Source organism: Heptranchias perlo, chromosome 8 (genome assembly GCF_035084215.1).
Source record: "Heptranchias perlo isolate sHepPer1 chromosome 8, sHepPer1.hap1, whole genome shotgun sequence".
Lineage (NCBI taxonomy): Eukaryota > Metazoa > Chordata > Chondrichthyes > Hexanchiformes > Hexanchidae > Heptranchias > Heptranchias perlo.
The window spans coordinates 57982822-57996515 of record NC_090332.1 but is presented as its reverse complement, the minus strand read 5'-3'; the positions used below and the strand labels follow the sequence as shown (position 1 = coordinate 57996515).

General features: G+C 49.0%; 1 protein-coding gene across 2 annotated transcripts in view; it reads left to right on the top strand.

The window, feature by feature from the left end:
* The first annotated feature begins 1958 nt into the window (after positions 1–1958).
* The window catches only part of fndc1 (fibronectin type III domain containing 1), a 331091-nt gene continuing 319355 nt past the window's right edge, over positions 1959–13694 (top strand). For both annotated transcript variants that reach the window (XR_010963686.1, XM_067989150.1), the window contains exon 1: positions 1959–2214. Coding sequence is in view for 1 of the 2 variants with exons in the window: in XM_067989150.1 (XP_067845251.1) it covers positions 2151–2214 (64 nt within the window). In the remaining variant the exon portion in view is untranslated. The remainder of the gene's footprint in view (positions 2215–13694) is intronic.

Below are 13694 nucleotides of genomic sequence, written 5' to 3'. Positions count from 1 at the left end.
GAGTGAGGGGGCGGGCGAGGGGGGAGTGTTGAGGGGGGAGTGAGGGGGCGGGCGAGGGGGGAGTGAGGGGGCGGGCGAGGGGGGGAGGGGGGAGTGAGGGGGCGGGCGAGGGGGGAGGGGGGAGTGAGGGGGCGGGCGAGGGGGGAGGGGGGAGTGAGGGGGCGGGCGAGGGGGGAGGGGGGAGTAGGGGGGAGGGGAGTGAGGAGGGGGCGGGCGAGGGGGGAGTGAGGGGGCGGGCGAGGGGGGAGGGGGGAGTGAGGGGGAGGGGGAGGGGGGAGGGAGGGGGAGGGGGGAGTGAGGGGGAGGGGGAGTGAGGGGGCGGGCGAGGGGGGAGTGAGGGGGCGGGCGAGGGGGAGGGGGAGTGAGGGGGCGGGTGAGGCGGGAGTGAGAGGGGGGGGCGAGGGGGGAGTGAGGGGGCGGGCGAGGGGGGAGGGGGGAGTGAGGGGGCGGGCGAGGGGGGAGTGAGGGGGCGGGCGAGGGTTGAGTGAGGGGGCCGGCGAGGGTTGAGTGAGGGGGCCGGCGAGGGGGGAGTGAGGGGGCGGGCGAGGGGGGAGGGCGGAGTGAGGGGGCGGGCGAGCGACGAGGGGGGAGGGGGGAGTGAGGGTGCGGGCGAGGGGCGAGCGGGGAGTGAGGGGGCGGGTGAGGGGGGAGTGATGAGGGGGGAGTGAGGGGGCGGGCGAGGGGGGAGTGAGGGGGCGGGCGAGGGGCGAGGTGGAGTGAGGGGGCGGGGGAAGGGGGAGTGAGGGGGCGGGGGAGGGGGGAGGGGGGTGTGAGGGGGCGGGGGAGGGGGGAGGGGGGAGTGAGGGGGCGGGCGAGGGGGGAGGGGGGAGTGAGGGGGCGGGTGAGGGGGGAGGGGGGAGTGAGGGGGCGGGCGAGGGGGGAGGGGGGGAGTGAGGGGGCGGGCGAGGGGGGAGGGGGGAGTGAGGGGGCGGGCGAGGGGGGAGGGGGGAGTAGGGGTGAGGGGGCCGGCGAGGGGGGAGGGGGGAGTGAGGGGGCGGTCGAGGGGGGAGGGGGGAGTGAGGGGGAGGGGGAGGGGGGAGTGAGGGGGAGGGTGAGGGGGGAGTGAGGGGGAGGGGGGAGTGAGGGGGCGGGTGAGGGGGGAGGGGGAGTGAGGGGGCGGGCGAGGGGGGAGGGGGGAGTGAGGGGGCGGGCGAGGGGGGAGGGGGGAGTAGGGGTGAGGGGGCCGGCGAGGGGGGAGGGGGGAGTGAGGGGGCGGGCGAGGGGGGAGGGGGGAGTGAGGGGGAGGGGGAGGGGGAGGGGGGAGTGAGGGGGAGGGGGAGGGGGGAGTGAGGGGGAGGGGGGAGTGAGGGGGAGGGGGAGGGTGGAGTGAGGGGGAGGGGGAGGGGGGAGTGAGGGGGAGGGGGGAGTGAGGGGGAGGGGGGAGTGAGGGGGCGGGCGAGGGGCGAGCGGGGAGTGAGGGGGCGAGCGGGGAGTGAGGGGGCGGGCGAGGGGGGGAGTGTTGAGGGGGGAGTGAGGGGGCGGGCGAGGGGGGAGTGAGGGGGCGGGCGAGGGGGGAGTGAGGGGGCGGGCGAGGGGGGAGGGGGGAGTGAGGGGGCGGGCGAGGGGGGAGGGGGGAGTGAGGGGGCGGGCGAGGGGGGAGGGGGGAGTGAGGGGGCGGGCGAGGGGGGAGTGAGGGGGCCGGGGAGGGGGGAGTGAGGGGGCGGGCGAGGGGGGAGTGAGGGGGCCGGGGAGGGGGGAGTGAGGGGGCGGGCGGGGAGGGGGGAGTGAGGGGGCGGGCGGGGAGGGGGGAGTGAGGGGGCGGGCGGGGAGGGGGGAGTGAGGGGGCGGGCGGGGAGGGGGGAGTGAGGGGGCGGGCGGGGAGGGGGGAGTGAGGGGGCGGGCGGGGAGGGGGGAGTGAGGGGGCGGGCGGGGAGTCGGGTTGTGCTGACAGGGGCCGGCGCTCCCACGGTTTGTCGGAGGGGGGAGACAGTGGATTTCGGTTTGTGGGGGAGGGGGAGATTCCTGTTGCACACTGAGAATTCGCTGGATTGTGTGTGTGGGAGACAGAGAGGAGAGAGGGGAGAGAGAGAGTGTGGAAGGCACCGAGGGACGGTCTTCGCCCTGAGAGAGACCCCTTCCCCTGCGGATACCCGCGAGCTGAGAGTGCGGGAGCTGCAGCCCGGACCGGCCGCCGGCACCGAGACCCAAATATGTTGACAGCGGCAACCTGCCTCACATTCCTGGCCGCTCTCCTCTCGGTCGAGGCGCTCCAAGGTTGGGAAATGAAATAAAAAGCAGCGCGAGGCTGTATGTTGACGTTTCTCTTTTTAAAGTTTTGTTTTTAAATGTGTTTTAGAAAGCGTGTGAAGGAGAATTTGTGAGCAGAGTTTCAATTTAGTTTTGCAAACATTTGGGAGCGGGAGGAGCAAAGATAATTTTTTTTACAAATTTTTATCCTGTCTGGTAAAATATTTTTTCACTTTCTGTGGAGAGTAATTTGAGCTTTGTGTTTTGCTTCATTTGTTTTTAATCGAATAACATTCACAGTCTTTTCAAGAGATAAATTGTGTGTGAAGTGGGGCCACTGAGCTGGTTAATCCGGGACACTTTTCAGATGTCTCTGTTGTGATTTTGGGGTGGGTCGGAGCTGGTTCGGTTCAAGGTCACCCCAGCGACGGATAAAAGTTTAAATGTGGTGTGCTGACTGGACTATTTTTTTCTCAATTATTGTCCTGCCATTCTCTCATAGTTCTTGTCGTTCTGAGATTCCCAAACCTTTTCGAAGAATTTCATTTGTGATCCGTGTTAATTTGGGATTTTGTTAATCAAACAGAGAAGAGTTACCAAAATATTCATGTTTTTTTTAAAATACAATTTTCAAGCTTTGCGTTGTAAAAAAATATATAATTCTGAGAAGCAAGTTTTTTTTCTGTAGATTTCTCCTTCAGAATAGCCTGAACTTTTTGAAAAAAAAAATTAAGAGGTCTTTAGATAAGTGCTGCCAAGATTGTGGGACTTGTGCAACTGCTCTACTCAGACTTGGGCAACTACACAATCCTGAGTTGAGACTGATTTCTGTTAATAAAGTGAGTGCTGAAAACGTTTGGGTATTCTTTTGATTCAATTGTCAGTGTATTTTAAAAACATTTTTGCATTTTTTGTCTGATAGCGTTGGTGGTTAGTTGCTGTCCAGTTCTACTGCCCCTTCAAATGTAATTTATAAATCATCCCGGAGGCTGCAATGTTTTAGCTGTGGGCTTTTATTGCTTTTAACTGACTCTGGAAGGGAAGGGTCGGGGGAGCCACAAAAGATTCCTCAAGGATAATATTAAATAACTTTGTTTCACTCTTTAAATGTTTTCTTTTTAAAAAAATAAGTTGCTGTATCTGTTGATACAGGTCATTACTGATTTGTTTGCAAAGTGGAATCTTTACTACAAATTTCCAGCACCAGTCTAATTGAAGACATCTGATTTTAACCAACTAGCTTCAAATTTTATTTCAACAATGGTGTTTAATTCTGGTTCAATATTGATATGGGACCAAGTGAGAGTCACCAGCACTTTATTGAGGCATGAGATCTCTGCAGCATGAAATAACATTCCAAAGCTTGACACTTGAGAGGTATGGACACTGGTGTTGCTTTTTTATCCAGAACGATTGCTTGTTTGAATCTGTTTTTGAAATAACTGAATGCAAGCTTTGTTTTCTACATACTTAAACCTATTTGGTAAAATTCAAGACATTTTATATATATTGGATAACATGAGATACTTATTTTAGCTAACTAATTTTGTCATATTCAGATAGTTTCTTGTAAACTATCATTTTATGAATGCATTGGGATTGTGAAGCACATGATGGAGGTTATTTTAATTTTGTTTAATCACAGGCAATTAAAAAAAACTATTTGAAAACATTAAAAGCAAATTATTCCATTCATCTAACACCTTTCTGATTGAAAAGATGAGAGCATTAACTGCTGAAACCTGATCAGATCGTGTTTAGGGATGAGTGCCAAACTTGTGTTTTCTAGATGGTGGAAAGGCTTTGAGGAGTCAAGAGGTGAGTCACCACTGCTCAATACAGTTTTGGATAAATTTGGCAATTGCTTCAGATTGGGCTGGTCTAGTTCCTCCTCAGAAAAAATGCCCCGCCGCCGCGCCCCGCCCCGCCCCGCCCCCGAACATGTGGTTCTGTAACAGGTGGCTCTGTTCCAATGATGGTTATTTAAGGATGGACTAGTTTTTGGTTGCATCACAGGCAGTTCTTTGGAATGTACTAATTGGCTACTCTTACCTAACCTTGGGTTCCACAGTTCCATCTTCTGTGGGGCATGAAACAGAACTAGTATGTTCACAGTATCATATTTCCTTTTTGTGGATGCATTGCATCCTATTGGGCAGCTGTGATACCAGAACTGGTAGTGTGCTCATAATCTTCCCGTGTTAGACTGGAAAGGTACTGAAGTGTAAAGATTTTTTCATCATTCCAGCACGAGCTCCCCCTTTCCTGCACCCTTTTTAATATGTAAGTTAGATTTGGAATGATGGACATTTTGCCCAAAGAGAACAAAAAATAATGGGGCAGAAATTGCTTTCAAAATAACGGTGAGCTCAGCAGCGCTCTCCGTTGTAAGTGGCAAAATGGAGGAGCAAGTTCCGGCGTTCGCACATGCGCAGTAAACGCGGAAATCCGGAACTTGCTCCCACGGATTCGCCGGCGATAAGACATCTTCGAATTAAAGGTATATCAGAGAAATCATTAAAAAAGTGCCAACTTGCTTATCTGCCCAGCTGGAAAGTAACTCGTATATCCACAAAACAGATACGCCTAAAAATACCAGGTCTAAACTAAGTTTTAATAGCGTGGTAAGTATTAATGACTGCCAAACAACTAAAAATTAACTTTTTGAAATGTGGAGTCTCATTACTCTTTATTCTAATAGTTTTTGGTCATAAAATTTTTTTTGCTTTACTCTTCTGTCTCTTTTAATTAAATTATTTCTTACCCTCTCTTTTCGCTGTCTATAACTGTTCTTGCAATGATATTAATGTTGCACTTTCACTTCCTGGTTTTCACCTTGGAAGCCCGCAGAGAGAGTTTCGCAGCTTGTCAAAAATGCTGCATTCTGATTGGTCGAGTGGAGAGTGTGAACCTCTCACTTCTCCCAGGGTTCTCGCTTCGCTTGAACTGACACTGGGCCCTTCTCTGCTTCCTATTCAAGGAAGTGCCCGAAGTAAAGTAAGTTAGTGGGTTAGTATAAATCTATGGAGTGGCGAGCACTGTTGGTTCACCACTTCGAGCAATTTCTGCCCCAATATAAATGTGCAGTCTGTTAATTGATATTTAAAAGAGAAAGACTTGCATTTATATAGCTCCTTTAATGACTTTGGGACGTTCCGAAGTGCTTTACACCCAATTAAGTACTTTTCAAGTGTAGCCACTGCTGTAATGTAGGAAACCCCTCAGATAATGAAGCAGTCCGTGCCCGCATGCAGCAAGACCGAAACAACATCCAGGCTTGGGCTGATAAGCGGCAAGTAACATTCACGCCACACAAGTGCCAGGCAATGACCATCTCCAACAAGAGAGAATCTAACCACCTCCCCTTGACATTCAACGACATTACCATTGCCATATCCTCCACCATCAACATCCTGGAGGTCACCGTTGACCAGAAATTAAACTGGACCAACAACATAAATACTGTGGCTACAAGAGCAGGTCAGAGGCTGGGTATTGAGCAGTGGTGACTCACCTCTTGACTCCTCAAAGCCTTTCCACCATCTAGAAAACACAAGTCAGCAGTGTGATTGAATACTCTCCACTTGCCTGGATAAGTGCAGCTCCAACAACACTCAAGAAGCTCGACACCATCCAGAACAAAGCAGCCTGCCTGCCAGGGTAGTAGGCAGAAGGCTGGAAATTATAGACCAGTTAGCCTAACATCTGTGGTGGGTAAAATTTTGGAGTCTATTATTAAGGAGACAGTAACAGAACATTTAGATAAACATAATTTAATAGGACAAAGTCAGCATGGCTTTACGAAGGGGAAGTCATGTCTGACAAATTTGCTTGAGTTCTTTGAGGACATAACATACAGGGTGGATAAAGGGGAACCAGTGGACGTAGTGTATTTAGACTTCCAGAAGGCATTCGACAAGGTGCCACATAAAAGATCATTGCTCAAGATAAAGAATCACTAGATTGGGGGTAATATTCTGGCATGGGTGGAGGATTGGTTATCTAACAGGAAGCAGAGAGTTGGGATAAATGGTTCATTCCCGGACTGGCAACCAGTGGCCAGTGGTGTTCCGCAGGGGTCGGTGCTGGGTCCCCAACTCTTTACAATCTATATTAACGATTTGGAGGAGGGGACCGAGTGTAACATATCAAAGTTTGCAGATGATACAAAGATGGGAGGGAAAGTAGAGAGTGAGGAGGACATAAAAAAAACTACAAGGGGATATAGACAGGCTGGGTGAGTGGGCGGAGATTTGGCAGATGCAATACAATATTGGAAAATGTGAGGTTATGCACTTTGGCAGGAAAAATCAGAGAGCAAGTTATTATCTTAGTGGCGAGAAACTGGAAAGTACTGCAGTACAAAGGGATCTGGGGGTCCTAGTGCAAGAAAATCAAAATGTTAGTATGCAGGTGCAGCAGGTGATCAAGAAGGCCAACGGAATGTTGGCTTTTATTGCTCGGGGGATAGAATATAAAAACAGGGAGGTATTGCTGCAGTTATATAAGGTATTGGTGAGACCGCACCTGGAATACTGCATACAGTTTTGGTGTCCATACTTAAGAAAAGACATACTTGCTCTCGAGGCAGTACAAAGAAGGTTCACTGGGTTAATCCCGGGGATGAGGGGGTGGACATATGAGGAGAGGTTGAGTAGATTGGGACTCTACTCATTGGAGTTCAGAAGAATGAGAGGCGATCTTATTGAAACATAGAAGATTGTGAAGGGGCTTGATCGGGTGGATGCGGTAAGGATGTTCCCAAGGATGGGTGAAACTAGAACTAGGGGGCATAATCTTAGAATAAGGGGCTGCTTTTTCAAAACTGAGATGAGGAGAAACTGCTTCACTCAGGGTGGTAGGTCTGTGGAATTTGCTGCCCCAGGAAGCTGTGGAAGCTACATGATTAAATAAATTTAAAACAGAAATAGACAGTTTCCTAGAAGTAAAGGGAATTAGGGGTTACGGGGAGCGGGCAGGAAATTGGACATGAATTTAGATTTGAGGTTAGGATCAGATCAGCCATGATCTTATTAAATGGCGGAGCAGGCTCGAAGGGCCAATTGGCCTACTCCTGCTCCTATTTCTTATGTTCTTATTGTGTTCTTATTCGCACCCCATCCTCCTTCACCGGCACACCATGGCTGCAGTACGTACCATCCACAAGATGCACTGCAGCAACTCACCAAGACTTCTTCGACAGCACCTCCCAAACCCACAACCTCTACCACCTAGAAGGACAAAGGCAGCAGGCGCAGGGGAACACCACCACCTGCACGTTCCCCTCCAAGTCGCACACCATCCTGACTTGGAAATATATCACCGTTCCTTCATTGTCGCTGGGTCAAAATCCTGGAACTCCCTACCTAGCAGCACTGTGGGAGAACCTTCAAGAAGGTGGCTCGCCACCACCTTCTCAAGGGCAGTTAGGGATTGGTAATAAATGCTGGCTTTGCCAGCGACGCCCACATCCCATGAATGAATAAGAAAAAGGGGTAGCCAATTTGCAAGATCCCACAAACAGGAATGAGATAAATTGAAGTTAAATGTAGTTAAATCCGTCGGGTAAAATGATAGGCGGACTCGGTCCTTGTTTCTTGTCTTGCCTTTGTTTCAACGTTACAGTACGATAAGTAGGATACTGTCAAGCGTAGGCACAAGCTCTTCAGACAGTGCCCCACCAATTGCCAAATCGTGAACCCTTTATGCTACCTTTGCTCATACCTTGGACACGCCCACCAAAACCCACCTAATACATATAGACTGGGTATCTTTGTCTGCCATTAAAACACTATTTAAAACCAATTGGCTTTGGAACAGCCATTTCCCCCACAAAGATTGCTCTGTCTTTGTTCACCTCAATTAGTTGTAAACAATTTTACAACACCAAGTTATAGTCCAGCAATTTTATTTTAAATTCACAAGCTTTCGGAGGCTTCCTCCTTCCTCAGGTAAATGTTCAGGAGCTCCTCGAAGCCTACGCATTTATACATATAGAACAATACATGGTGTTTACAGAATGCCCCTGCAACTGCCCGTTGCCAAGGCAATCACCGTGTTCAGACAGAGAGGTGTCACCTGCAGAACCCCCGAATACACATTCAACAAAAAAACAAACAGGAAAAAAAAAGAGAGGCAGAAACATCCGGAAGGCAGAGAAAGCCAGCAAATGACCCATTATATTAAAAACAGATAACATTTGTTCGCTCACTGCACAAGACCTCCAACCAACACTATACACCAGATACATCGACGACATTTTCTTTCTATGGACCCACGGCAAGGAATCACTAAAGAGACTACACGATAACATCAACAAGTTCCATCCCACCATCAAGCTCACCATGGACTACTCCTCAGAATCAGTTTCTTTCTTGGACACACGAATCTCCATCAAAGACGGGCACCTCAGCACCTCACTCTACCGCAAGCCCACGGACAACCTCACGATGCTCCACTTTTCCAGCTTCCACCCTAACCACGTCAAAGAGGCCATCCCCTATGGACAGGCCCTGCGAATACACAGGGTCTGCTCAGACGAGGAGGAACGCGATGGACACCTACAGACGCTGAAAGACGCCCTAGTAAGAACGGGATATGACGCTCGACTCATCGATCGACAGTTCCGACGGGCCACAGCAAAAAATCGCATAGACCTCCTCAGGAGACTAACACGGGACGCAACCAACAGAGTACCCTTTGTCGTCCAGTACTTCCCCGGAGCGGAGAAACTACGCCATGTTCTCCGCAGCCTTCAACATGTCATCAATGAGGACAAACACCTCGCTATGGCCATCCCCACACCTCCACTACTCGCCTTTAAACAGCCACCCAACCTCAAACAGACCATCGTTCGCAGCAAATTACCTAGCTTTCAAGAGAACAGCGTCCACGACACCACACAACCCTGCCACGGTAACCTCTGCAAGACATGCCAGATCATCGACACAGATACCACCATCACACGAGAGGACACCACCCACCAGGTGCATGGTTCATACTCCTGTGACTCGGCCAACGTTGTCTACCTCATACGTTGCAGGAAAGGATGCCCCAGAGCATGGTACATTGGCGAGACCATGCAGACGCTGCAACAACGGATGAACGGACACCGCGCAACAATCGCCAAACAGGAGGGTTCCCTCCCAGTCGGGGAACACTTCAGCAGTCATGGACATTCATCCACCGACCTTCGGGTAAGCGTACTCCAAGGCGGCCTTCGAGACACACGACAACGCAAAATCGTCGAGCAGAAATTGATAGCCAAGTTCCGCACCCATGAGGACGGCCTCAACCGGGATCTTGGGTTCATGTCACGCTACACGTTACCCCACCAGCGAACAAATGTTATCTGTTTTTAATATAATGGGTCATTTGCTGGCTTTCTCTGCCTTCCGGATGTTTCTGCCTCTCTCTGTTTTTTTTCCTGTTTGTTTTTTTGTTGAATGTGTATTCGGGGGTTCTGCAGGTGACACCTCTCTGTCTGAACACGGTGATTGCCTTGGCAACGGGCAGTTGCAGGGGCATTCTGTAAACACCATGTATTGTTCTATATGTATAAATGCGTAGGCTTCGAGGAGCTCCTGAACATTTACCTGAGGAAGGAGGAAGCCTCCGAAAGCTTGTGAATTTAAAATAAAATTGCTGGACTATAACTTGGTGTTGTAAAATTGTTTACAATTGTCAACCCCAGTCCATCACCGGCATCTCCATCTCAATTAGTTGTGAGTTTTCTCCCATCAAACTCGATCTTGTACAGATTACAATGTCCTGTTTAGTGTGACTTCCCTGTTTTTGACTGATCTTTGTTTCCTCAGCTGGCTGTCTGTTTGTCATTCACCAGGTAGCAAGTTCAAAGCTAATTATCTTATGTAGATTTTTCCTGGGCTTTGAGTAACACCCAATTTGCATTTGTACAATAGGCAAGGACATGTCTCGACTTGTCTTTAGTTGGGTGGCTGTTCAACCCTATCAGTCTTCACTGTTTCTCTTTCTCTCATTCGTGTCTCAACATATTTCACTTTTTTTTATTTTATCTGCCCTCTCCTCTCAAATACTTAATACAACATAAGGCAACAAACAAAATAATTAAAACAATTAATACCATTGTTTAAAACTCAAGAAAACGTGTGGAATTGGATGGGCAAAGTCCATAATTGATAATAAGGTTTCTGTCTGAAGGTTTTTTGTGACATTGTGGGGCCCAACAGGCACCAATAATCTATCCTCAATTTTGGTCATCCCCAGTTAGTGTAAGGCAAAATGTCATATTGATTGACAAACCAGATATATGGTGTAATGCAATCTCTTCCTCTCTTCGAATATGCCATGTCTGTTCTTCAAATTTCATCGTTTGACCTATGGAGAGCAGTTAGGGGATTCTTCATCCAGGGTGAAGCCACCTGCTAGCAATGAGCTGTACTGCACATCACTAGCTTAAAGTAATTGGCAGAAGGACTAGAGGGGAGCTAAGGAGAATTTTTTTCATCCAGAGGGTGGTGTGTGTCTGGAACTCACTGCCTGAAAGGGTGGTAGAAGCAGAAACCCTCAAATCATTTAAAAAGTACTTGGATGAGCACTTGAAGTGCCCTAACCCACAGGGCTATGGACCAAGTGCTGGAAAGTGGGATTAAGGTGGATAGCTCTTTTTCAGCCGGCACGGACATGGTGGGCCGAATGGCCGCCTTCTGCGCCGTAACATTTTATGATCACAGCCAAATAGCCACTCCTGGAACAACAAAAGGTATCTGGGGTATTCCAGACTTCCTCATTCCCACTAACCAATGTCCTGTTTAGTTCACAAACTATAACATTGTACATCCTGTTCCAAAAAAATCTATCAAGTTCACTTTGAATATTTCATCAGTCTTTCATCAACAGATAGCATTGGCATTGCTACTGTTAGTGGAATCGTCCTTGAGATAATGTCATTTCGCTTGCGTCTTCCCGGCATAACACATCAATTGGAGTCTTCGCACTTTACACCAAATTATATTCCCATCTAACTTCCAGATTTATTTAAATAAAATTTGGGATCCAATTGTTTACTAATACCATGTAACCCTTTTTGAATCGGATTTAAGTTAAAAAAAACCTTCATACACAATTGCCTTTGAGAGCAGTTGTTCCTTTCTAAAAACTGTTTACCCATTACGGACAGCATCTGTTGGCAAAACAAAGGTAAATGTAAAGGTCAAGAATATCATACATCATTATATAATATGGTGTCTGACTTAGTGACTTTCAGTCCATTGTTATTCGGGTTATTCTCTATTCCCGGGCAGGTCGTCTCCATATCATGGTCCGTCACATTCGGTTTAGTCTCTTTTTCCTCAGTTGGAACTTTGAGATGATGCATCGATGCCGCATTTTTGCTGTTGTCAGACAGCCTATTCCTTCCTCGATATGGTCCATGTTGCGTTGCCAAGATGAGGATGACAACCGCCTCCATGGTGTACCGAAAATGTACAGAAAGACCAAATGTTATATCTGTCCTTAAGCAGCAACCTTGCCCTTTTTGTGGGGCTTGCACTGGTCTCCGTGATACCATATATATTGTGTTTTCTTTCTCCGTTTTTGAATTGCCAATTTCAGGTTGGTTTCTCCTAATTTATCCATAATCTCCCAGTTAGCTGCCTCCTCAGTGAATGTCATAATTTTCAAAGAAAGTCTGTAAATTGTATATTCGCATTTTCTTTACCATATTCATTCCTCTGTTTCTTGGCAATGGTTTTCTGCATACCACTACTGATCACTTGGCTTTTGTCATCAACCACAGTACCCCTCTTCAGCATGACCATTAGCCTCAGCATTATCCAAAGGAATGTAGACTGTGGGCTTCATTGGGAGATTCTCTACTGAAGCTGAAACTGGCTCTGTTCTTTGCTTTTTTGTCGCAGTATTTTTTTTCACCAGTCCACTTTCACGTGGTTTAGTTTCCATTGATTGAAGCACTGGTCCTTGCTTTTTGATTACCATTTGAACAGATTCAGTGTGATATGAGCACTGTGAAAGCGGCATGCATCCTTATTAGTCAAGGCATGGGACCGCTGCAGTGTCCGTACCTTAATTAGCACTTGGGTGGGGTCCCCTATCCCGTCATAATAGGGTATCTGTTCTCTACGTTCACATAGCTCTGTGAGGGACAGGTCTCTATTGACCTGTTGGCCTTGTACTGGTAAACGGTCTGCCCCGCCACGTCCATGTTTCCTCCCGTCCGGACCCATTTGGTCATGACCAGTGCTCCCCTCCCCATCGCCTCAAAACAAGACCGAGTCCTGCCGGCCATGTTGCCTGGTGTGCTAGTTGCTCTTGATGGGGGTGAGGCACCCTCATCCTCCTCGCCCTCCCCACCATGCCTCCTAGCCTTTATAGCGCTATACAGCTTTCTAAATAATAACTACTTGTCCGCCACTCCCAGATTATACTCACAAGTGTACGAGGTTCACTGCTGCACCTTGTTGGTCATCTGTTCGTGGGTTGGAAGAAGGCTACGTCCTGATTCAGTCTTCGTCTGCAGTCAGGTCTGCTGATTCAGTCTTCGTCTGCAGTCAGGTCTGCTGATTCAGTCTTCGTCTGCAGTCAGGTCTGCTGATTCAGTCTTCGTCTGCAGTCAGGTCTGCTGATTCAGTCTTCACTTCAGTCCGGTCTGCTGATTCAGTCTTCGTCTGCAGTCAGGTCTGCTGATTCAGTCTTCGTCTGCAGTCAGGTCTGCTGATTCTGTCTTCGTCTGCAGTCAGGTCTGCTGATTCAGTCTTCACTTCAGTCCGGTCTCGACTGTCCCAGCTTTTGTGTTTTTGGCATGACTCTTCAAGTGCAGTCTGTGCTGGCTTGCCAGTGAAGTTAAATCCGTCGGGTAAAATGATAGGCAGACTCGGTCCTTGTTTCTTGCCTTTATTTCAACGTTACAGTGCGATAAGCGGGATACAATCAAGCCTAGGTATGAAGTCTTCAGACAGTACTCCCCCACCCCGTCAGACTCGATCGTGCACAGATTACTGTGTCCTATTTAGTGTGATGTGTGAATTCCCTGTATTTGACTGATCTTTGTTTCCTAGACTGGCTGTCTCCGTTTGTCGTTCACCAGGTAGCCAATTCAAAGCTAATTATGTATATTTTTCCTGGGCTTTGAGTAATACCCAATTTGCACCTGTAAAATAGGAAGTCAATTGCTAGGCTAGGACATGTCTCGACTTGTCTTTAGTTGGGTGGCTCTTCAACCCTATCAGTCTTCACTGTTTCTCTTTCCCTTGTTAATGTCTCAACATAAATAGCCAGATATTGAGAACATAAGAACATGAGAAAAAGGAGCAGGAATAGACCATACGGCCCCTCGAACCTGCTCCGCCATTCAATAACACCATGGCTGATCTTCGCCCTCAACTCCACTTTCCTGCCTGATCCCCATATCCCTTGATTCCCCTAGAGTCCAAAAAGTCTATCTATCTCAGCCCTAAACATATTCAATGACTTAGCATCCACAGCCCTCTGGGGTAGAGAATTCCAAA